The sequence below is a fragment of the Rutilus rutilus genome (assembly GCF_951802725.1).
Source record: "Rutilus rutilus genome assembly, chromosome: 8".
Taxonomy (NCBI): Eukaryota; Metazoa; Chordata; class Actinopteri; order Cypriniformes; family Leuciscidae; genus Rutilus; species Rutilus rutilus.
In genome coordinates, this window is record NC_140222.1 from 30,207,719 (window position 1) to 30,231,842 (window position 24,124).

The 24,124-nt window shown below is 38.3% G+C and overlaps 2 protein-coding genes across 2 annotated transcripts in view; one reads left to right on the top strand and one right to left on the bottom strand.

Moving 5' to 3' along the window:
- crb1 (crumbs cell polarity complex component 1) overlaps nucleotides 1-1,111 on the bottom strand; it is a 28,619-nt gene extending 27,508 nt beyond the window's left edge. Inside the window, exon 1 of the mRNA XM_084415984.1 lies at nucleotides 1,011-1,111. Within this exon, the coding sequence (XP_084272110.1) occupies nucleotides 1,011-1,095 (85 nt within the window). The 5' untranslated portion in view covers nucleotides 1,096-1,111. The remainder of the gene's footprint in view (nucleotides 1-1,010) is intronic.
- A 1,245-nt stretch (nucleotides 1,112-2,356) lies between these two features.
- On the top strand, nucleotides 2,357-22,707 carry aspm (assembly factor for spindle microtubules). The gene is made up of 30 exons (XM_084417301.1): nucleotides 2,357-2,809; nucleotides 3,743-3,886; nucleotides 4,769-6,230; nucleotides 6,380-6,448; nucleotides 6,539-6,640; nucleotides 6,730-6,876; nucleotides 6,994-7,230; nucleotides 7,986-8,053; nucleotides 8,161-8,302; nucleotides 8,430-8,560; nucleotides 9,110-9,285; nucleotides 9,467-9,612; nucleotides 9,717-9,802; nucleotides 9,948-10,160; nucleotides 10,344-10,548; nucleotides 10,691-10,839; nucleotides 11,482-11,610; nucleotides 11,708-11,902; nucleotides 12,396-16,091; nucleotides 16,201-16,350; nucleotides 16,575-16,741; nucleotides 16,831-16,990; nucleotides 18,833-19,042; nucleotides 19,245-19,394; nucleotides 20,079-20,270; nucleotides 20,542-20,734; nucleotides 20,816-20,970; nucleotides 21,076-21,252; nucleotides 22,040-22,212; nucleotides 22,300-22,707. Exons 1-30 carry the CDS (start codon nucleotides 2,519-2,521, stop codon nucleotides 22,400-22,402), a joined length of 9,618 nt encoding a protein of 3,205 aa, XP_084273427.1. The 5' UTR covers nucleotides 2,357-2,518; the 3' UTR covers nucleotides 22,403-22,707.
- Nucleotides 22,708-24,124: the final 1,417 nt, after the last annotated feature.

The window sequence follows — 24,124 nt, forward strand, 5'->3', positions numbered from 1 at the left end:
ATTTAGGGGGTGTCTAGAAACCCCATTCAAACCCTGCAGTCTGCAATGTTTTTTTTTTATTACAGACTGTGCATTGAGACAAAGGCTAATAGCGCAAGCAATCATGAGCGTAATTTGGCAATGTCGCTATCAGGATTGCCACTCACTTACATTCAGGGTCCAGAGAGGAAATTTGCTGTAGGTTTATTGCATCAAAAAGTCCTTAGGATTTAAAAAGCTGTGTAGTCAATAACTTTTAAGCATGTTAGACTCAAATTTCTATATCAAACGTCTATATTTTAAGTTGTTGGCCTGCTGGTTTTGGGACCCAAATTGGCCGTTTTGCATGGGGGATTTTTGTAAAATCAGCTTATTGGAAGTCTAGACCAGCGCTCAACTTGAGCCCACACGTATTATCCCAAAAGGATGTCAAACCATATGTTCATTTAAACAGAGCTCTATAATCCTCCTAAGATACATACAGTTTAAAGTACAAACGGTAAAAATGCAAACATTTAAATGCCCAGGCCTTTTTTTGTGTGTGTGCAAGTGATGAAAGCAAATCACAATCCTTTTAAATGTACCAGAATCTAGAAAATGAAAAGCACAGCTCTGTTTCTAAGTGTCTTTGATGCACAGCCTTTTATGTCCTTAAGTGCCACTGCGGCTGATGCGTCCAGGGTTATGATTCCTCTGACCACACTCATGCGGAGCCGTATCAAAGCAAACGGGAACAATATTAAGCCACTGGGTAGTCTTTTTCATCCATATAAGAAGAAAATTAGACACAAACAAACACACACACACAAAAGTATTAACCATCATTAAGTGTTTAGAAGACTTTCTACACGTTTAAATACAAATACTAGTATGTAAAAAAACACCATTTAGTAGGCCTAATAAAATTAGTTGCAGGACAACGTTTTAGTATCTCACATAAGTAAATATTTGCTCTTTGACACTAGAACATTCAACAAGTGGACTAAGAATGACGTCATTACTGCATAAAAGCAACAGACTGGAGTACTTACTTTCTGTCCACTGCAGAAGAAGAAACAAGACACATACAACTAATCTGAGCCACATCGAACCCAAAACTGTAAGATCCATATCCATTGTTAGATGTCATTGTGATAGTAGGCAAGCTGACATGATCACGGTGTGTTCCTCAAGCATCCTCTAGTGTGTGTGTGTGTGTGTGTGTGTGTGTCTGTTTGAGGCTCTCTGAGTCTTAGCATGCTCTCATTCACATACGCACCAATGAGGAGCAACTCTCTGTATCCTCAATACAAAGAGGCCTCTGGGGATTGGTGAAGACTTGAACAGAGACAGAGGCCATCAAGCATGCTGTCTGAATATTAATCAGCAGGTGATGATTACATTGGATATTAAATACGCGACGGCAGACAAAATGCTACTACGCAGTACTTTTAACCCTCTTGCAATCAAGGCCTCATACTTCAGTCTAATGACTTCTCTCAAAAAGCACTTAAGGTTAATTTAATGCAAAACAGACCATGCTATCTGCCGGGATTCATGGGTAAGAATGTACACTGCCTTCCGGTTAGTGTTTAAACGCCCAGCTTATTTGACTTCCAAGCCATGAACTGCAAAGTGATTTTTGTTGTTGTTGTTGAATCTGTCATTTAAATACTTTTGTGGTTTGTAACACACACACACACACACACACAAAAAAATAAAAAAAATAATTATCTCTTTTTTTTTTTTAAAGAATGGTGGGACTATAAAAATAATAATTGAATATTAAGAAAAATAAAAAGAAATTATGAAGATTATTTTTGAATTGTTAAAAAAAATATATAAACAGGCCATTCATAATAACAAGAATAAATTAAAAATCACATTGGAGTTCTACACTTCCACAGGTTACTCCTAAAAAGTAAATAAACATAATAACATGCATACTACATTATCTAGGCTTCATTTGCATATGATATATAAATTAGAATACATCTCCAGTTTAAATGTTAAATAGATAAATATCGCTAAAAAAATCGCTAAAGCTAAGGAAAATGTCAAACAAAATGTAAACATACTACATTGTAACACTAAAATAGCTGCTGCAAATAAGTTTGTATTCTCGTGAAATTGTTTCATTTTGAGTATCTTATTTCGCAAACATACTTGCTGTGGACAAGGGCGTAAACGCAAAAAAACCAAAAACATGCAACGTTAGGGCTCGCGTCTTTACACTATCAACTTTAATCATGCAACAAATGGCAAGTCAGTGCTGCGAGGCAGTGTTTGAATAACACAGCAATGTGCATCAAGCGTCTTCCTGCATTGTGGGCGTGTGTACAGATTTTTAAAGAAATCCTAGAACTTTGATTGGTTCGCGTTTGCTTTTCTCTCCAGTGATTGGACAATTCCATCCGCTGCAACGATCTGATTGGCTGTCTGGTTTGTACTCAAATTCAAACGTGCGACTACGCACACTGGTTTTAAACGGCACTTAGTGTTGGTGAGCATCAGTGACACATGGATTTATCGAATCGCCGTGCATTTATTTGAGTTAAACATGTCTTTTAAAATCGCGAAAGCGGAGTGTTTGGACTTCAGTCCAACATTTGATTCTCATTGTAGTCGCGATAAACCTGGCAAGGAAAACAACATTTCAATCCCTGTGCTGAGTTTGCTTCAGTTTTCAAGGTCCCCTTTTGTGTCATTTGGGACGATCAAGTTGGGATCATCAAAATCTTTGCCTTTACGAATTGAAAATCCTACCGAGGATGCAACAACGACAGTCATAGTGGAGAAAATTTCAGCATCCAAAGGCTTTTCTGTTGATCAGGCGTCTTTTACAATACAGGTAAGAGTAACAACGTTAAACAAGCTTTGTGTCAAAACCTAGTGAGCTCCCCAGCTAGACAACATTTTTGGAAGAATATCTGTGAACTAACGTTAAATGTGGTAACGTTACTGAAATTTGGTGCATATTGCAGTTATGGTAAAGCAAAATAACTGCATCGTAGGGCTGCTATGAGAATGAGTCATGCTCATTAGTAAGTTACACACATTGTTTGAATTTGCTCATGCTTTGCATTATCTAAAGGAATAAGTTAGTTCACCAAGAAATGAAAATAGTCATTTATTCACACAAATCTGTTTGAATTTCTTTATTCTTTAGAACACGAAAACACACACACACACACACACACACACACACACACACACACACACACACACACGATATGTTTGGCAGGATGTTCACGGGACTGAAGCTGTCAAGCTTTTAAACTGAAAAGGGTAACGTTACCATAACTGTATTGTAAGTTATATGACTCCGTAATGTATAGTCTTTTGTAGCAAATTTTCTGTGGAAAACAGAACTGAATTAAAGCCTTTATTCACACTATTTGTGCAAATTCAAGATTGGTGTGTTGTAATTCATTACAAAACACAGGAGGAACAACGAAATTTGGCGTTATGAAACCTGTTTTGACATCTTGACACTGTATTTATGCAAATGTTTCGCTTATTTGTGTAGAGAAGACTATGACTTGGAAAATATTTTCTTCTTCACACGAAGCTATCATATAAATGGACCTTTTCTTATTCTTCTTTTTGTAAAACAAAATTTGGAGCTTGACTGCTCCATTCCCATATACACTTTCATTGTATAGAAAAGGGGATGCATGAACATTTGGCTAAATATTTCCATTTGAGCTCCACCAAAGAATGTCATCCATGTTTGGAACAGCATGAGAGTAAGTAAGTTAAAAGTGCATTCTCTATTTTTCAGCCTGAGGACAGCATTATTTTAACTGTCACTTGGACACCAGTTGAAGAAGGTGGAGTTCGAGAACTCCTCAGCTTTGTTGCTAATGGTATTGTCAAACATCAAGCGATATTGCTTGGGAAAGCAGAGGCGACAAAAAAGAAAAAGGTAATTTGTGTGTGTTTATACAAGACCGGTCAAAAGTTTGGAAACATGACTATTTTTAATGTTTTTGATAGAAGTATCTTATTTTCATCAAGGCTGCATTTATTTGATCAAAAATGCAGAAAAAACAGTAATAATGTTAAATTTACAATTTAAAATAGGCTAATGATTTTCTATTTTAATTTACTTTAAAATATAATTTAATTCTGTGACATAAAGCTGAATTTTCATTAGCCATTACTCTAGTCTTCAGTGTTACATGATCCTTCAGAAATCATTCTAATATGCTGGATTGGTTCTCAGTTATTATTATCAATGTTGGAAACATTATATTTCTTTTGAACCTGAGATACTTTTTTTCAGGATTCATTGGTTATTTTAAACGGTAGTGTATATTGCTACAAAAGATTTATATTTTTAAACATGCTCTTCTTTTTTAACTTTATTCTTCAAAGAATCCTGAAAAAAGTATCACAGGTTATAGAAAAATATTAAGCAGCACAAAGTTTCCAACATTGATGATAAATCAGCATATTAGAATGATTTCAGAAGGATCATGTAACACTGAAGACTGGAGTGATGGCTGATGAAAATTCAGCTTTGCATCACAGAAATAAATTATATTTTAATAAATAAAAAAATCCCAGTAATATTGTGAAATATTATTACAATTTCAAATAATGGTTTTCTCTGTATTTTTGATCAAATAAATGCAGCCTTGATGAGCATGAGAGACTTGTACTTCTTTCAACATCAAAAATAATGTTTCCAAACTTTTGACCAGTACTGTATAGCCTATGTTTTTTTTTTTGTTTTTTTTAAATATATATTTAGTGTGTTTGGTATAATTTGAGTACATGCAAAACATTTTTCTTTTTTCTTCAGAAAACCCTATGGGATTCAATTAAATCCAAGAAGGGGGTCCCGGCACCCTCAAAAGGGAAGAAAGTGGCTTCAATGCCAATAAAGGCTGCAAATAAGACATTTCATGTGTCTCGCCAGTCGCAATACAGAAAAGAGAGAACGTCCAACCCATTGTCGCCATTGAATCATGAACGGTCTGCCTATGGTTCCAGTGGCACTAGGGCAAATGCGCCATCCTCCACTCCTGAGATGTCAAAACCGGCTTTTGTAACAGAAAATTTTGATGATGTGCATTTGCAAAGAAACTCGCCAGTGGTCGTCTTAGTACCAGCAGAGAGATTGTTTGAAACACCTGGTAAAAAGAATGTGCCTTGTTCACATAAACCAGAGAGCAGAGAAATTAAAAGGCTTTTGAATAAAACGCTCTCTCCTGCTAGCACTCCAGAGAGGTTTGGAAACCCATGCTTTCAGAGTCCACTTCCCGTGATTGGACAAAATGTGCGAGATGAAAGTCGAGAGCTGGAGAAACCTTCTCTGTCTGTAAAAGATGCTCTGGATGTAATAGGATCAGATCTATCGTGTGCGGTGAGCCCACCTAATGCCTGCTCAAGCTTTGATTTTTCTGATTCTCTTGAGTCTGAAAAAACGAATCCAGTAACATCATTCAGAGCGACTGCTGTCATTTCGCCACCAGTTGAAGTGGCTCACCCAAGGTTGACTTTCTGTGTGAAACCCAACCAAGTCATGGGCGTTGAATCAAATCATGATGTATTTAGGCTCAAGGCATTTCCTTTTAGCACCGCCACAGTGACCAAGTCGAATAAAGTTGATGACACCCATGTTCCTGATGGTCCCACGAAGTTTCCTGTGAATTCTACCACAGTGACCAAAAGCAAAACAGAAGCCTCTGTCAAGAGTCCTGGCTTGCGTAAGAAGAAAACCTCCAGGCGTAGGCTCTTGGAGAAGACCATGGAGCTCTCAGAACCTAGTAATGCAGAATCTAACACAAGTTCTCCTGACAGCATCTCCACACTACCTGTCATTAGCTCAGATTCAAGTCCAGATGTGGCACTAGAGTCCAAATTTCTCGTAACTTCAAAGCTGGCTGCAAAAGTGAGGCTGACCTCATATGGATCCCCTCCTGAACAGCTTTTGTCCTCCATATCTCCCATGCGACCTAATGTTTTGCCCTCTGTTAGTAGCATTAGCAGTTCGTCAAGTGATCCGGATTTGGCAGCCGGAAACGTCTCTGAAAAAGTGCAACCAGGTCTTTCTCAGGACCAGTTTCCTGTACAATCCTGGACATCTGTGCAGAGTAAAAAGAGAAAAAGTGATGAGTTTTTGCGAGGTCACTCAGAAGATATGTCAAACGTCCAAGCGAAAAAGCGTCATGTTCCGGCACATGCGACAGAGCTTAGGAAACCAAGCCAAGAAAGAACATTCACTTCAAGGTCCACATCTGGACAGCAACGGAAAGCTATAGGTAAGTCAAGATTACTCATCTTCATGCATTTCATAGGACATGTAGGTGATGAATCTAGTATGTAAGACACATACTGGTACATTATTTGAGATGTTTGGACGTTCTACGAGTTAAGAATGTTTTAAATAAAACCCCTTTTTTCCGTAAAGCTCCACCAAGCTCCAGAAAGTTCACAAAACCTCAAGCAAAGAAATCCTTATCAAAAACAACTCAAAAAGGTAATAAAACATTCTTGAAATACTTTGATTAACTTGTCCTACATGTTTAGTATGACCAATGATACCATTTTAAATGTTTCACTGATGTAGATGGACAGTCTGTGAAGTCACTGAGCAGTTCGACTCGAAAGCCTGCGAGGATAGTGGCTGTGGCGCAGGCCAAACTGGCCTTCATGAAGCCGACACAGACGGGTATGTTTTTACTGCATTTATATCATTTTTTTTTGTGTGTGTGTGTGTTTTTAAGTGGCATAGTTGCTGAAGTTTTACAATCTTTACAGCCATACCAAGGCACCCTATGCCATTTGCTGCAAAGAACATGTTTTATGATGAGCGATGGATTGAAAAGCAGGAGCGAGGCTTTACCTGGTGGATGAATTATGTTCTCACTCCTGATGACTTCAAAGTTGCAACTGAAGTTACCAAAGGTGGGTGCTTTTTTTTTTTAAAGTTCTTTGTATCCTATGAGTTTTGCGTTGTCATTTTAAGTTAAATTAATTTCAGCTGCAATCTTGTAACGGCTTTCTCTTATTGTTTCTTCTTAGTGAATGCCTTGTCGTTGACTATGGGGAATGACAAATTCAACATACCCAAAGCACCAACAAAAGAAGAGTTGTCTTTTAGAACTTACACAGCCCGTCAGCGGCTAAACCGCCTTCGGCGAGCAGCTTGCAAGCTATTTACGTCAGACACCATGGTGAAGGCCATCCAGAGACTGGAGCTGGAAGTAGAAGCCAAGAGGCTCCTTGTGCGAAAGGACAGGCATCTCTGGAAGGACATAGGTATGAGATAGGGGTGTGCACGAATAGTTGAATATTCGATCTGTAATTATTATTCGAAAATTTTGACTACGTTGCTTTGCTGGCTGTAAATGCTGTGAATAAATCCCAAGCACTAAAACTCCCAGTTATAATTAAATACACTGGGTGGCGCTGTGGAATGTGTTAACAAATTGATTGTATTTGATCACAATGTCATCGTCTGCCTCACAAAGTTTGGAATTACTTGGATGAAGATGATCTTACAAAATGGAATTACTTTTGGTCAAATTAATTAGTGAAACTGAGTTATAATGAGAAATCACATGAAATCCAAACAGTCGAATGATGAAAGATGGCTCTGTCCATCACTGCAGGGAAGTGCACCTGTACGTACCCCGAGTGAGCCGAGATGATATCTTATCAGAGTGGTTCACAACCCTTTTTTTCCACTAGGCCACACTATTGTCCAACTACAAGTCTTTCAGGATTCTTTGAATAGAAAGTTTAAAAGAACAGCATTTGTTTTAAATAGAAATCTTTTGTTTGATCACTTTGTCACTTTTGATCAATCTGTCCTTGCTGAGTCTTGCTGAAATCTTACTGACCCTTTTGAATGGTATAGTATATTATGTATTTTTATTATATATTTTTTCCTTTGGGGTGCTTGTTCTTTACAGCTGGTGTCACTCTTATGTTAAAAGTATTTTTAATGCTTTAGTGGGCTTAAGTTTCTTCCTTGTTAATCTTATTTTTCACCTTTTATTTTCATTTCTCAGGTGAGCGTCAGAAAGTTCTTAACTGGCTGATATCATACAATCCACTTTGGCTAAGAATCGGACTTGAGGTATTTATTTTTGTTTGTGAAAGCATAATTTTAATTTGTTTGCTTGCTGAAAATATAAAAATTAAGTCATTAGCTATATTATATCTTTTGCCCAATCCTTGTTTCAGACAATCTATGGAGAGCTAATATCACTTGAAAGCAACAGTGATGTCATGGGACTGGCCATGTTTATTCTTGGACGTCTGCTGTGGAACCCAGACATAGCCGCTGAGTTCAGGCATGCTAAAGTGCCCAATTTGTACAAAGATGGTAATTTAATTTCACTAAGTTTTTTTTCTTCTTTTGTGTGAACTATCTTTTTTTTTTTTTCTATTTTATTGTTGTAAATAGTGTCTATAATAACAGGTTCTTTTCTTCTTTTTTTTTTACTCATCAGGCCATCAGGAGGCACTCTCCTGCTTCACTCTAAAGAAACTAATACTGCTGGTCTGCTTTCTGGATAAAGCCAAAGAGTCCAGACTGATCGAACATGATCCTTGTTTGTTCTGCATGGATGCTGAATTTAAGGTGTGTGGTGTCTCACGATATTAGCATGATATCAGCATGAGTTGAGTTTGTGGCAAAACCTTTTACAGTGCTTGCATTATATTATTCTGTCTTTTACTGCATATGATAATTCATAGTCAAAAAGTAGAACTGAAGTGACATTCATTATATGATGATTAGTGTTGGGCTGTCAAGATTCAATATCGGGTTAAATTAAATCCCGGAAGTGTCATGGGAGAGTATCCATGAACTGCATTATTAGATCGTTTTCTAAGGCTGCTCATATATTTAAAGAATAAAGTCGTCATAAAATACCATAGCATAGTGCTATCATTTATAAACCAACATTAACAGGAGAATACATCGGGATGTTTTGAATTTCAAAATAAAAGTTTAAACCCTTGCTCTGTTTTGATTTCCACATGTTCTTAAATATATTACAGTGGCTGTAGCATTTCTATTGTAAATATATTAATATAGATTGAAATATAGATTAAGTGGACATTTTAAGTGTTTTTGGCCAATATTAAACATGGATATGATCATGCTGTATTTTTTATTCCCCTGCAGTCAAGCAAAGATCTGCTACTGGCGTTCTCACGAGACTTCCTCAGTGGTGAAGGCATTTTGTCACGGCACCTCAGCCACTTGGGCCTAGCAGTATCCCATGTTCAGACTCCTCTGGATGAGTTCAACTTTGCTGTGAAGAATCTTGCTGTTGACCTGAGATGTGGCGTTCGTTTGGTGTATGTTTGATTAAAAAAAAAATATCATTTTTGCATGTTTATTGTTCAAGAATCAGAATAAAGTGTCATGGCTGTTGTGATCCTATCCAATGTTTAGAATTGACATTAAAAAAAAAAAAACTTCCAAATTCCCATGTTATATAAATATATCTTGACTTAATGTTTCTTTATTAATTTTCAGGCGTGTCATGGAGCTCTTTATTCTGGACTGGACTTTATCTAGAAAGCTGCGGATACCTGCTATTAGCCGCCTGCAGAAAGTGCACAATGTTGATGTTGCACTGCAGGTTCTGAAAGACAAAGGTGTCGACCTTAAAGATGAGCATGGTGAGTGATTCATCTCTTTTCCTTGATGGTAAATGTCTAGTAATTCTTTATGAAACGCTTTATAATCTGGACAAAGCACTAAATTTGTCCCCATTTTCTTGAAGGAGCGAACATTGACTCCAGAGACATTGTGGATGGACACAGGGAAAAGACCCTAAACCTCCTGTGGAAAATCATATTTGCCTTCCAGGTACTGACCTGGGCTGTGTACCATCATATTGTCTAGCCCAATTGCTTTGGATAAATCATTAGGATAACTGATACTCATGTTTATCTTCTGAAGTTGTATGCGTTTAATGTGTATTTCCTTAAATATTATGATACTTTTGTCATAGGTGGAAGTGCTACTTGATGAGAATCAGCTCAAAGAGGAAATCAGTTTCCTCAGGAAAACCTGGAGAACGAAACAGAAACTTGCTTCAATAATGGCTAACAAAGGTGTTGCCGTGACCAGAATGAAGGCGAGACAAGCATTTGAACATCCCAGCCAGAAGGTGACACTTCTTCTCGACTGGGTCAATGCTGTTTCTGAGTTCTACAATTTAAAGGTGAGTCACATTACAGAAATTGTTTGCTTATGTATTCACTGTTATGTTGTTCCAAACCCATATTTTGTCTTTTTGGAATCAGGTATTGCTGAGAAAGGTGTAATAATTCTCCTGAAAACGTTTGTACGATAACCTGCAAAGGATCCTTGTTTGAACTATATCTCTCCTTCATTATTTTTGCAGGCTGAAAACTTCACGGTGTCATTCTCAGATGGTCGTATCCTGTGCTACCTCATTCATCATTACCATCCTGCTCATCTTCCTGCAGAGGAGATACAACAGAGAACAACACAGACCATAGAATGTGGCCATCGCGGCAGACTGGAGCTCAATAACTCCTCAAGTGACTCAGACTGCTCTTTTGAAAATTTGCCCACAATACAAACTGGTACCTTTTTTTTTTTTTTTTTTTTTTTTTTTTTTTTAAATCGCAGAATTATTAATTTTAGGTGAACTATTCCTACATTAGATTGGTAGTTTGTACAGTTTATCACTGTAAATGTCTTAGAACTGTTTGTTTTTTGCCTTAGGTTCAGAATCCCTGCCAGTGGACTACAGAGAGCTGCTTGAGAATGAGAGATGTAACTTCAATTTGGTGAACACTGCCGTGTCATATCTTGGAGGGGTGCCTGCTATGATAAATCCAGAGGATATGTCCAACACTATTCCGAATGAAAAGGTAAAAACTTTTTATCCCTGTCCACTACATTCTAGATAAATTGAGACTCATGAGTTTTTGTTTAAAATGTAGATCACGATTTAGAATAGAAAACTAAACAAAATGACAAAAGTAATTTACTAGAGGTGCTGAAAAAAATGTAATTGCTGCAGTCTATTTAATTTGAACTATTATTATTCAAATTCGGTTGGAATGAATGATTCAATGAGAATCCATGTTTTTGAAGGACTCTCATGAATTGATCATTAATAGACAATTAAAATTAAGTCAATTGTCGCCACCTACTGGTGTAACGCTGTAATCGATACAATCTTTATTAGAAGTATCAAGTTACTTTCAAAGGTGATTTACTCTTATTTTGATCACTACCATGGACATTGTTCATATCTGAACTATAAACCTTTATCCAAGTACTTTTGTTTAACACAGAAATAATGATGTGGTTAAATACTTTTTGTGAAGCTATTTCATACCTATATATGACAACTGCTCTCTCTGGATCAGCTGCAGTGCCAACGCTGATTTGAGCTTGTTAGGTTATCAGAAAAACTTACTAGTCGATTAAACTTTGAGGTTGAGTAGAAATACCTTCCATATTAATGTATTTTTAAAGCAACTGTGATTTGCTTATTCCCCCCACAGGTTGTCACATGTTACCTCTCCTTCCTTTGTGCCCGTCTTTTGGATCTCCGCAATGAAACAAGAGCAGCCCGAGTCATCCAGGGTGCATGGCGGAGATACAAGTTACAGAAGGACATTGAGCTTATTCAGGTAAGAGTATAAATTATCTACCATGTCATGCTTCTTGTAACTTTGATATGCTTAGATTTTTTTTTTGCCTTAAATTGATTATGATCTTCATGCACAGCAAAAAAACCTGGCTGCCACTAAAATCCAAGCCATTGTGCGGAAGTTCATCTTGAGAAGAAGAATGATACGACAGAATAAGGCAGCCATCAAGATCCAAACATTCTGGAGAGGATACAGTGCACGGGAAAAATTGAGAGTGCTGAAAAAAGAGAGATATTTTGCTCTTCAAAATGCAGCTGCAACTGTAATTCAGGTATGTTCGGGTTTATGCCGTAAGTACTTTTGCTTATCATATAAAAGTGTATGTAGTATGTTATTTTTGTTTGTTCAATTAATTTCTTTCTTGAATGCTGTTAAAAACACCTACTGTGGTTGAAAAAATGAAGCACTGTTTATTTCATTTGTATATTATGTTGTGTATATGTAATGTATATCTTTGTTCTTATTTTTTAATAACAAAGAAAATAATGACAGATTTTTATCTTCACCACTTTGGCCTAAATGTCAGCCATTCTTTTTTATTTTATATTTTGTTAGCTTGTAAGGCTTTGTTTTTAAGTTTTTAAGGAACATAAGCTTGGTAACTTGCAAAAATAGTAAAACCAACATGAAAAACAATCATGATAAATTCGTGAATCATGATATTCCTGAAAAGAATTCCAAAATTTTTGCCATATCCCCCACCTCTAATTATTAGTATATAATTATGGTTATACTTCTAATCTTAATTTGCATTTTCTTCACAGAAAACATACAAAGCTTGGAGGGTTCAAAGTCTCCAGAAGAAAAACCGTGCGGCCTGTGTTATCCAAGCAGCTTTCCATAAATGGCATACAAAAAAAGTTCTGGAAAAAAACACTGCAGCCTTGCGCATTCAAGCATGGTACAGAATGCAGCGTTGTAAAACCCAGTACCTGGATATGAAAAGGAAAGCAGTCTGTGTTCAAGCATGGTTCCGAGGTCACCTTCAAAGATGCAAGTTTCAGGCTTTAAAGAAAAGGCACGATGCTTCAATTGTCATTCAGAGTGCATTCAGGGCCTACCTTGTCAGACAACAAATATCTAAAATGGAGCGAAATGCAGTCTTGATTCAGAGGTGGTTCCGAGCCTGCGTGCAAAGGAAAGCAGATCAGAAGAGGTTTTTTGAGATTAAATCAGCAGTTCTGGCTCTACAAGCAGCTTTCCGTGGATGGAAGGTCCGTAGATCTTTGGCTCACCGTCACCAAGCTGCACTTCTGATTCAAACTGCTTTCAGGCGGTTTATGGCTCAAAGGCACTTTTTGTGTTTGAAAAGATCAGCCATTGTTCTGCAACAGAGATACAGAGCTAAAGCATTTGGAGAAAAGTTACGACAAGAGTATATGGCTCTTAAATCTGCTTCAGTGACAGTTCAAGCAATGTGGCGAGGACGAGCTGAGCGGAAGAAGATCAGTCAACGCCACAGATTTGCCACAATCATTCAGTCAAACTATCGTAGATATGCGGCACAGACACGGTTTTTGGAAATGAAACGCGCTGTCATAGTCATTCAAAGATGGTACAGAGCCTTCAGAGATGGACAGAAAGTGTACTTGGAATACACTGAAATGAAAAGAGCAGCCATTGTGCTACAGAGTGCTTATCGTGGCAAGAGAGTAAGGGAAGAACTGCAGAAGAAAAACAAAGCAGCAACTTTGATTCAGTCTGTGATAAGAGCACATAGTTGCCGCCAGCAGTTTTTAGCTCAAAAACGTGCTGCTGTTGTCATTCAGCGACGCCATCACGCTTTTGTACTTGGACGGTTGCAAAGAAGCCATTTCGTCCATTTGAGGCAGGTGACTGTAACTCTACAGGCCATATATCGGGGGTCCAAAGTGAGACAAAATCTGAGACGAGAGCATCAAGCCGCTACTATCATTCAAGCTCAATTCCGAATGCATAAAGTACGTATTGCCTTTATTGCTGCGAAGTGCGCTGCTATCATCATACAGCAGCAATACAGAGCCTACAAAGTTAGCAAATGCATTCAAGCTAGCTACTTGCAAATGAAAAATGCTGCTGTAGTTATTCAGTCAGCATGCAGAGGAATGAAAGTTCGCAACTACTTACGAAAATCGCACCAAGCTGCTACAGTGATTCAGGCAAATTTCCGTGGACATTCCCAACTCAAAAAGTTCCAGAGACAACAGTGGGCCGCATCAGTTTTACAGCAGCGATTCAGGGCAATGATGACTAAAAATGCTGTTATGAAGCAATATGGAGCCATAAAAACAGCTGCCATATGTATCCAGTCAGCTTTCCGTGGAATGATGGTAAGAAAGGAGATTGCAGAAAGGCACAAATCTGCAAAAGTTATCCAGAAGACGTATAGAGCGTACAAGCAACGTCGTGATTACCTTGCTCTCAGAAATGCCACCATCTGTGTTCAGCAACAGTACAGAGCAATTGTAAGTGCAAGGGAACAACGTAAAAGGTATTGCTCCTTGCGAGCAGCTGCCATCACTTTGCAGTCTGTGTACCGAGGGATGAGACTAAGGAAAGAAATCGATAGAAAGCATGAAGCAGCCACTGTGATTCAGGCAATGTACAAAATGTACAGAACTAGAGTGCCATTCCAAGCAATGAAACTGGCTTCATCGGTCATACAAAGGCAATACAGGTGCCATTTACTGAGAAAAGAGGCTAGAGATAACTTTTTAAAGCTGCGGCGTAGCGCAACCACAATTCAGGCTATTTACAGAGGAAATCGTGCACGCCGTGATATTGCTAGAATGCATTTTGCTGCCACAGTCATTCAAAGGAAGTACCTTACCTACAAACAAAGGAAACACTTTTTGTCCATCCGAGCAGCTGTAGAATTCTGTCAACGACGCTATCGATCCATTTTGATAGCTAGACGTGTTCGGAGAGATTATTTTGCTAAACGCCAGGCTGTTGTTGCAATCCAGGCAACTTTCAGGGGAATGCAGGTCCGGCGACAGGTCCGGAGAGAGCAAGAAGCTGCAACAATCATTCAGTCCCATGTGAGAAAGCACATCTTCAAGTTGCGCTTCCAGCGACTTCGTTGGGCAGTCTGTACTGTTCAGCAACATTTCAGAGCTAACAAAATGATGAGGCAAGAGGTGGCAGCACTACAGAAACAGAAGAATGCTGCTTTGATTCTGCAAGCAGCTTATCGTGGCATGAAGTCCAGACAGACTTTGAAGCAAATGCATCAGGCTGCCACCAATGTTCAGGCAACCTTCAGAGCTTATAGTGCTCGTAAGAGGTATTTAGCCATGAAATGCGCTGCCATTGCCATTCAGCAAAGGTATCGTGCCGTAAATGCAGCGAAACAGCAGAGAAAGAGCTTTCTTGAAATGCGTCAAGGTGCACTTGTTCTGCAAGCATGTTATAGAGGTCTTAGAGTTCGGAGGAAACTACTACTACAGCGTCAAGCAGCTGTCTTGATTCAGTCTTATTTTAGAAGGCACAAAGAAATGGTTAAGTACCAGGCCATGAGGCTATCAGCTATCATTATCCAGAGCTATTACAGGTCATACATCCAGGCTAGAGCAGATCGGGAGAACTATCTACGTTTGAGAAAGTCAGCTGTAGTCATTCAAGCAGCTTTTCGAGGACACTCTTTCAGGAGACATTTAGCAGAAAAACAAGAAGCGTCCATCATCATACAGGCTGGTTTCCGCATGTATCAGCAAAGGTCAGCTTTTAAGAGACAGCGATGGGCAGCCAGGGTTCTCCAGCAGAGGTACAGAGCTTTGAAACTTCGAGACGAGCATTTGAATAGATACCAGCAGGTGAGGAATGCTGCTGTATGCCTGCAGAAGTCTTTCAGAGGGATGAAGGGAAGAGAATTGGCCAGACGGACCAAGGCTGCAAGAACCATCCAGTCCTACCTCAGGATGTCTGTCCAAAGACAGCATTTCATGAAAGCAAAGGCTGCAGCAATTGTTATTCAGTCTGCATACAGAGGCCATTGTGCCAGAGTTCAGCATGCTAGGATGCAAGCAAGCGCAGTGCTCATCCAGAAGTGGTACAGATCACGTAAACTGGTCCAGAAAGATCGGAATGGCTTTGTTGCTCTTAGGCAAGCTACGCTCACCTTGCAATCTGCCTTGCGAGGAATGCTGGCAAGGAGACTTACAAAAAGACGACAAGCTGCGATCAAGATTCAGTCTTTGGTGCGCATGCACATGCACCGCAAGCACTACGTGACACTCCGCTCAAGTGTCCTGAAATTGCAAGCTCATTACAGAATGTTTGTGGCCCAGAGAAGATACCGTAGATTGCAGGCTGCAGCAGTTATACTCCAAAAGCGTTACAGAGCTCATAGGGCAACAAAGGAACAGAGGTGCAGTTACCTGAAGACTCTCCAAAGTATAAAGACCCTTCAGGCCAGAGTACGTGGACACATTGAGTACAGAAGATTTCAGAGATTTAGGGCAAGTGCCATCACAATTCAGGTAATCACTATGCAGTTGTATTCTGTCTTGTCCTTTTATTTCAACTTGATTAACTTTGGAAATTCAACAGAAGTGATCAGAAGGCTTTTTGTTTCTTGCCCTCAAACAGGCTCATTATCGAGGGATGATTGAGAGACGCAGGTTTCAGCAACTCAAGGATTCTGTTTTGGTTATACAGAAGCATTACAGAAGTTTCCATCTTTGCCAGAGAGAGCGTGCACAGTTTCTTCAGCTGCGCAAGTCTGCTGTTGTGATACAAGTAAGCATGCAACAACCCTAAAGTCAAATTTGATTATGATTCTTTTTTTTTTTTTTTTTTTTTCTCTCTCTGAAAATTTTCCCTGAACTCCTGTTACCCTGGTCTTGCTCTCAAGTTTCTTGTTTCTTGCACACTTTTGTTTTTCTGCTCATGTTTCTATCTGATAATGGATTTAAGTTTGTGTATTTGATTTTCATGATTGGTTTGTCTCTGGTTAACATCAGAAAGCATTCCGGGCTTATCAAACAAGGCGACGGGCCTTGCAAACACAGGCTGCCCTGAAAATTCAGTCCTGGTTCCGAGGATGCCTGGCTAGACGAAACTACATCTTGATACAAGCTGCAATCGCAACAATTCGACAATGTATACAAGCAAGACGTCAACGTGCAAGGTATAAAATTAAAGGATATTTTATTCTTCGCTTCTGCTTGTAAATTGTCACAAGGAGTCACAACATGACTATTTGTCCTCCCTTCCAAGATTCCTAGCTGTACAGCACAGTGTCCAAGTCATTCAAAAAAGATGGAGGGAAACTCTGATTGCCAGAGAACAGCGTGTTGACTTCCTGAGGTTTAGAAAATCTGTGATATACATCCAGGCGTTATGGAGAGGTCAGAGAGTGAGAGATTCCCTTCAAAAGGTAACTTTTCTCTTTGTGGGAAAATCTGGGAATAAACATATTACCCACTCCTAAATAATAAATGTTTCTATCCTTAAATGTGCTTGGTCACAAACAAGCAGTCACATTTGATTTATACTGACACCTAGTTGTGTAGATGTAGCATTACACAAAAGTAAAGTTTTGATTTCTGAGAAGTTGTGCTTTATCACACTGTTTTGCAACCAGTTTGTGTAAATTCCGGTAAGCAAAATAGCAATGTGCAATGATGAAATCACTCAGTAAATACACACTGACTAAAGTTTACCATTTGTAAATATAAAGATTCTGGGAAACTGTTTTCAAAGTCCATTTTTATTAATCAGGGGTTGTTGACATCAGGGCCGGCCCTGACCAATTTGCTGCCCTAGGCAAGATTTTACCTGGCGCCCCATGCATCACAGCCCATTTTACCCTGTCATTGTGTTCATGATTTAGCATATATATATATATATATATATATATATATATATATATATATATATATATATATATATATATATATACACACACACACACACACACACACACACACACACACACACACACACACACACACACACACACACACACACACACACACACACACACATTACAGCAGAACTGTTTCCAACACTCATAATAAATCATCATATTAGAATGATTTCTAAAGGATCATGTGATAGACTGGAGTAATGATGCTGAAAATTCAGCTTTGCATCACAGAAATAAATGTTAATTTAAAGTATAATAAATTGAAAACAAATTATTTTAAATTGTAATAATATATCACAATATTACATTTTTTTCTGTATTTTTGATCAAATAAATGCAGGCTTGATGAGCAGAAGAAACTTCTTTCAAAAACATTAAACATAGTAATGTTTCCAAACTTTTGGCCTGTACTGTATCCCCCAAAAACTGCACAACTGTAGAGTAAAACATTAATAAAAAAGTGATAATAAAAAATGCGTCTTAAAACTGACATGATTGTACAAAATCACAGTCTGGGGCCTCTGGAGAACTCAGAACAACTGCTAACATTAAATTTAAGGTAAAAATAACTGCCATGAAATTATAGTATCTTACTCCTATGCAATAAATTGTTCATTCACTACATCTCTTTACCTCAGTCTTTATCCTCTTCTCTTCTTTTTGGCACTGTATCTATCGCAGACTATGCTCATTTATAATGTGTCATGTAAATTCGGCCTTCCGTCACAATCAGGAAACTTTCACCGTGTCTAGAACTGGCGCGAGCTGCCAGGCCCGTTTCTACGAGCTGTGTGTTAACAAAAGCAGTGCTGTCTACATTGGATGCGGCGTCGGGCACGCTACACAACAAATTACCAACAACTGATCGCGCGCGCGCGCTCTGTTTCTGACGCACTTCAAGCACTCGATGGGCGGGGGAAGATTGAAGAGCCGGACTTTTTTTTTTTTTTTTGCTTTATTTGGTAGTATTTCGAATTAATGGTTTTAAAATAGTAGCCTATTATAAAAAAAAAATGTAAAAAAAATAAATAAAATTCACTCGTTCAATCATTCTGGCGCCCCTATGGATGAGTGGCGCCCTTAGCATTTGCCTATACCGCCTATGCCGCGGGCCGGCCCTGGTTGACATTATACTTCGTAATTTTGCTTGTGTTGCCAAGCATTTCTTTTGGTCTGTTCGGCCTTGACTTTATTTATTTTAAATTGGGTCAATTGCCCTATTTAAGTTTTACTTTGACTTCCAAAGAACCAATGAAGCTATAGAAACTATCCTATTGTTCACAATAGTATCTCAACATAAAATATTTTTGTCTACCAACTCTTTTAAATCATCACTAATCTTTATTACAGCAAATAACAGCTGCTGTGAAGATACAATCAGCTTTCAGAGGCTTTACCCAAAGACGACGGTATCACCAACAGAGAGCTGCTGTCTTAATTCTGCAGCGGCGTTTCCGAGTCTTGCAGCTCGCCAGAGTTGAGGAAGAAAATCTAAGACGACGACGCAATGCCGCTGTTTATCTTCAAGCTATGTGGCGTGGTTGGCTTGCAAGACAACGGGTAAGTCGACATATGTACAAGTAATGTTACTACTAAGGTTGTGCACAAGTAATTGACTATTGAAGTACTCGTTCTGCAACCAGCTAGATGGAGTAGATTACTTAATACCCATCCCTGATTCAAAGTTTCTTGAATCAATTGAGGTGGACTGAATTTGGTTAAAGTTACTAAATGTTTGAGTATTAACTTGTTCACTTTATAGGTAAAAGAAATGGCTTGTGCTGCAAGACGGCATCGTTTCACAGCTGCCGTTTACCATCATCTCTGCGCAGTAAGGATTCAGAGAGCTGTGCGAGCGCACTGGGCTCTTACATCAGCCAAGAAGAAAATCTCTTCGGTTCTATACATCCAGGTACATTTATTCCTCTACATCTGAAAAGGAAATCATTTCTTGATTACGTTGGGGGCTTTTTTTTTTTTAAATGGTGGGTGCCAGTGTTTTGCGTGCATTTTGGCCAATCAGCGTACACTTATGTCACTGGTAGTTCCTGTTGTGCTGGGTTAGACCCTACTCTGAAGTAGAAGCTAATTTAGTTCCCCTAAAGGCGTTTCCAGAACTAAAATCGTTCCAGTTCCTGTGGTGCGAACATGCCAAAAAGCGGGTACTTCCAACATTATTTCTTGGAACTATGTAAAGGTTCCTCAAGTGCAAAAGCTCCTATTGACTGGAACAAACGCATGTAAACACATTTTTCAATACTAAATGCAGTAAAATTACATTTACCCCTTCAACACAACTTATATAATACTCTAGAGAACATTTCTCACAAAAATATATGCATCCTCCACATGTCCACTGGTTTTAAAGTCACTAATAAGATTTAGCATGACCAAGAATCACGCATGCATGTTTAACCATTTTATTGCTGTTTCATGTGCATCATAAACTTTTTCTAAATTGCTTTGAAAAAAGTAAATTGGATTTATTAGGCAACATCATGCAACAGAAGTTTAGCCACTGGCTTATTTAACATTTAGCCTAATATAAATTCTCTTAATTTAACTGCATTTTCTCTTCCTCTCCCCAACTTTCTAGCAATGTTTTAAGGCAAAGCTGCAGAGAAAGAGATATCTTAAAGACCGAGAAGACATCATCAAGACCCAGAGGGCAGTGAGAACTTGGTTACATCGCCGCAACCAGGCTGCCGGTACTATCCAGTGTGCAGTCAGGAAGCTCCTCCTTAGACGTCGCAAGGAAAAGCTACAACGTGGAATAATGAAGGCACAGGTATGGTGCCTTAAATTAAATGGTGTACAAAGAAAAAACTTGATACATAATGCATGTACATTTTATAACACATTGAATACTTAATGCTAGATTAGTATTACTAGATTGGATGACTAAAAAACAGTATTTTAAATGGATAATGTTACTCATCATTTACTGGTTTTTCCAAACTAGTTTAACTTACTACTTTAGACCACACAGGGTGATGTTGGGCTTTTTCATAGAATGAAAGTGTTTTGAACTCTTGCACAATGTGAATAACTGTTTTAAGGCACTCTGGAGGGGTCATTGTTCAAGAAAACATCATGACACAAGCAAAGTTGTTTCCATAAGGCGACGTCTCGGGGAAGTAAATCGAAGGGTGAAGGAAGAGGACAAGCTGTGTAACAAGACTACAACAGCGTTGAGCTACCTGCTTGGACTTCAGAATTATGCTTACATTCTTGCAGCCTTAAAACATTTAGGTAAGACCTGGTTTTTAAAGATTGGAGATGGATAGGTTGTTTCATAAAATGTTAACTAACGTTATCTCTTTGTGGTTAAAGAAACTGCCACCAGACTTTCACCAGAGTGCTGTGAACGTCTTGTTGAAACTGGAGCGACTCACACCATCTTCACTTTGATAAGGAGCTGCAACCGAAGTGTTCCTTCAATGGAGATCATCACATTATCCATTCAAGTTCTTCTCAACCTATCAAAAGTACGTTGCCTCATAATTAGGGCTGTTAATTAATAATTACAAATTTGTATCAATTACCTAATATGCTGATTTATTAACTGCATATTGCAATATTTTTTTTTTCAGTACAACAGAACCATTGATGCAGTTTATGATGTGGACAACTCTGTAGAAACCCTCCTGGATCTTCTGCAGATCTACCGGGAGAAAGCTGGAGACAAGGTTGCAGAAAAAGGTGGCTGCATCTTCACCAAAACTTGTTTTCTCTTGGTTCTCTTGGTCCAGGATGAAAGAAGAGCAATGGTGGGTGTTTTCTTAATAATTATTATTTTTTTATAGGAGCTTTAAAAGTTGCTTCTCAAAGTGCTTTACAAAGTTAAGATAAAAATACATTGAAATAGGAAAAGACAAAAACATACAAATCACATACAAGCTAGCTATAAAACAATTTGTTTTAAGAGAAGATTTAAAAACACTAAAAGATTCAGCATGTCTAATCTAAGAGGGAAGAGAATTCCAAAGTTTTAGAGCAAAAGAAGAAAAGGCCCGCTCACCCACAGAGCGCAATTGAGACCAATTGAAAAGCCAGAATCGAAGGAGTGGAGATGTGTATATAGTGCATAGGTCACACAATTCCTATATTTAGGCAAAGTTTGTAGGTGTCATTCGCTAAATAATAGTTACTTTTTAGGTTCAGCTATTTGTAAGCAAGTGTACCTTCCACTCCAGCAGCAATCTTGCAGATATGTAAGTCCTGGGCAGTGCAACAGGAGGGTTGATTCCAGCAGATTTTATTCCCGAGATAAAAACAGCAGTCGGAAGATTAAAGCATAATTCCAAAGCTCCAAAACCCTGCTGACCACTCAGAATAGTCAGATAAACATTTAACCAGAAGTAAAAAAATAAATGATTGGAAATGGGTTCCAAAAAATCTAGGCTCAGCTTGTTCCTCAGTAAAAAAAAACCTGAAAAAACTGCTGCTTAACTTGTATTGACCTTAAACCATTCTTTTAGCAAATTTCATGAAAATTGTCATGAAAGCTTGCTCAATATCATTGCATTTCATTGTTTGAATGCTCTTTTCAAACAGGAGGTCCGAAAGCTTCCCAAAGTTTCGGATCGCATTCGTAGCATCTGCCGACTCACACTTCGAAAGTGCAAAATGGATGCTGAGAGAAACAAAGTCAAACAGAAAATGACCTCGTCTCTCAATGGAAGTTTCCTCCTCCAAGCCACCCCACGGAAGTCCAAACCAGTGAGCAGGTATGTAGTTATCTGCTATCTGTAAAGCTTTTTGGCTTAATTTGTGTTGTAAGATACTGATCCCACCAATCTTTTGATTTCCCTCAGGTTTGCTCCAGAATGGGTTCTACGGCGCGACAAAATGAAGGACATCGTGGATCCTCTTTGCGCTATTCAGATGCTTGCCAACGCTCTGGCCCTTGTGCCTTGAAAATATTGCAGCAAGAAAAAAGTTATAAACTTGTGTGCCGCCAAAGTGTTTCATTGTTGCTCAAAATAGTGCATTCTGTTGGCTTTGTAAATATTGTGTTTATTTTTTATTGTGTATATATTTTTATTGCTTTGTTTTATCTCTAAATATTGTGGATGATGACTTTTCTTTGCACATTTTAGGGGCTGTGCTGTAAGATGGCACATGTTTGCTTTGAGATGCTGTAAATAAAAGAAGTTCAGTTCAGAATTGATATCTTTTAATGTGCTGTATTTGAACATTAAAAATAACCACAGCTTTTCATATGTCCTGTCCTGGTGCCATATTTGACTGAAATAACGGTCTATAAGATTAGAATGTGAGAGTAAAGTATTAAGCTACTATACTTTTGAAAACATACACTACACAGGTGTGTAGTTTTTTTTTAAATGTATTTTATATATAATTTTTTTTTTAATACTGAAATTGCGATAGCCTTTTCCTTTCCCATTGTGACACAGATCCAAGGGAACCTGCTTCTCCAACAACACTCATGAATTTCCCTAAATGCTTCCCATTGGGGGAATCCCTGTCACCTTTTTGAAGTGTGTTCCACTTTGTCAAGTGGGTGGGGAAAGTTTATGTCCCTCGTCCTCTGATCCCCTTTTGACTGAGGGAGCGAGTCTACTCCAATGTACACTTCCAAAATCTCTATATCCCAAAAGTCAACTTGATTGGGACGTCAGCAGATCGTGCTTAACTGTAGTGTATGATATATGCATGATTGTGTATATGTTGAGATTGAATCGCATACTTGTAGCTACAAAGTATGTTCACAGACTGTCAAAGTTTATACTATTGATATTTTTTCATTTGTGTAATTTTATTTTTCTCCAAAAGATATACCTATAGGATTTTATAGATTTTCTCTAACACCTTCTATGCATATAGAATGGTGCATAAAACAAATTTATAAGTAAAAGGGGTTTAAATAATAAATCAGCTGAGTTATCAAGGGCTTAGTATGTTCCAATTAAATCTTACGCACGAGTTCCGCCAGTAGTGGGCACTCGTGCAACGTAACTCGAATGACATCCGAATCCAAATCCTAAACATGACACTGACAGACATTAGACAAGGTGAAATAAATAATAGGCTAATTAAAGACAAAAGGGAAAATGTTTATGCAAACATTTTATTTGCCACATTAAGTTGCAGTGACATACAGCTTTGTGTAGGGTGTACCAAACATCATCTAACTCAACAGATTTTAACACACAAGTAGTGTAATGTTAATTATTTTATCAGTGCTTTGGGATTTTTTTTTTTTTTTTTTTTGGTGGGTGGGGGTGGGGGGGGGGGGGGGGGGGGGGGTATTATTTTGGCAAATTAACAAACTTTGTCTCCAGCACCACGTTGTTAATGGAGGGTTGATGTTATGCACACAGAGGCAGGGGCATCACTCCATTTTTACATATTTGTCTTAAGGTAGTTTCGTCTTAAGTATTTGCCTTTCTGACATGAAAAGGAGATCATGTCCTCATGTGGTGAGAATATCTTTTCCCGTCCACGCCATTGCAGCTCTATACCTCTTTTATCCATTTCTTCCACCTTCACTGAACAAGGCTCTGAAACAAACAACATCTCACTGTCACTGTTTCAATAGACATTCATTATTTAGACATTATTTGTTTACAAGATAGTAATGAATGTTTAATTTGTGTTTCAGTGTCTTACCTTTTT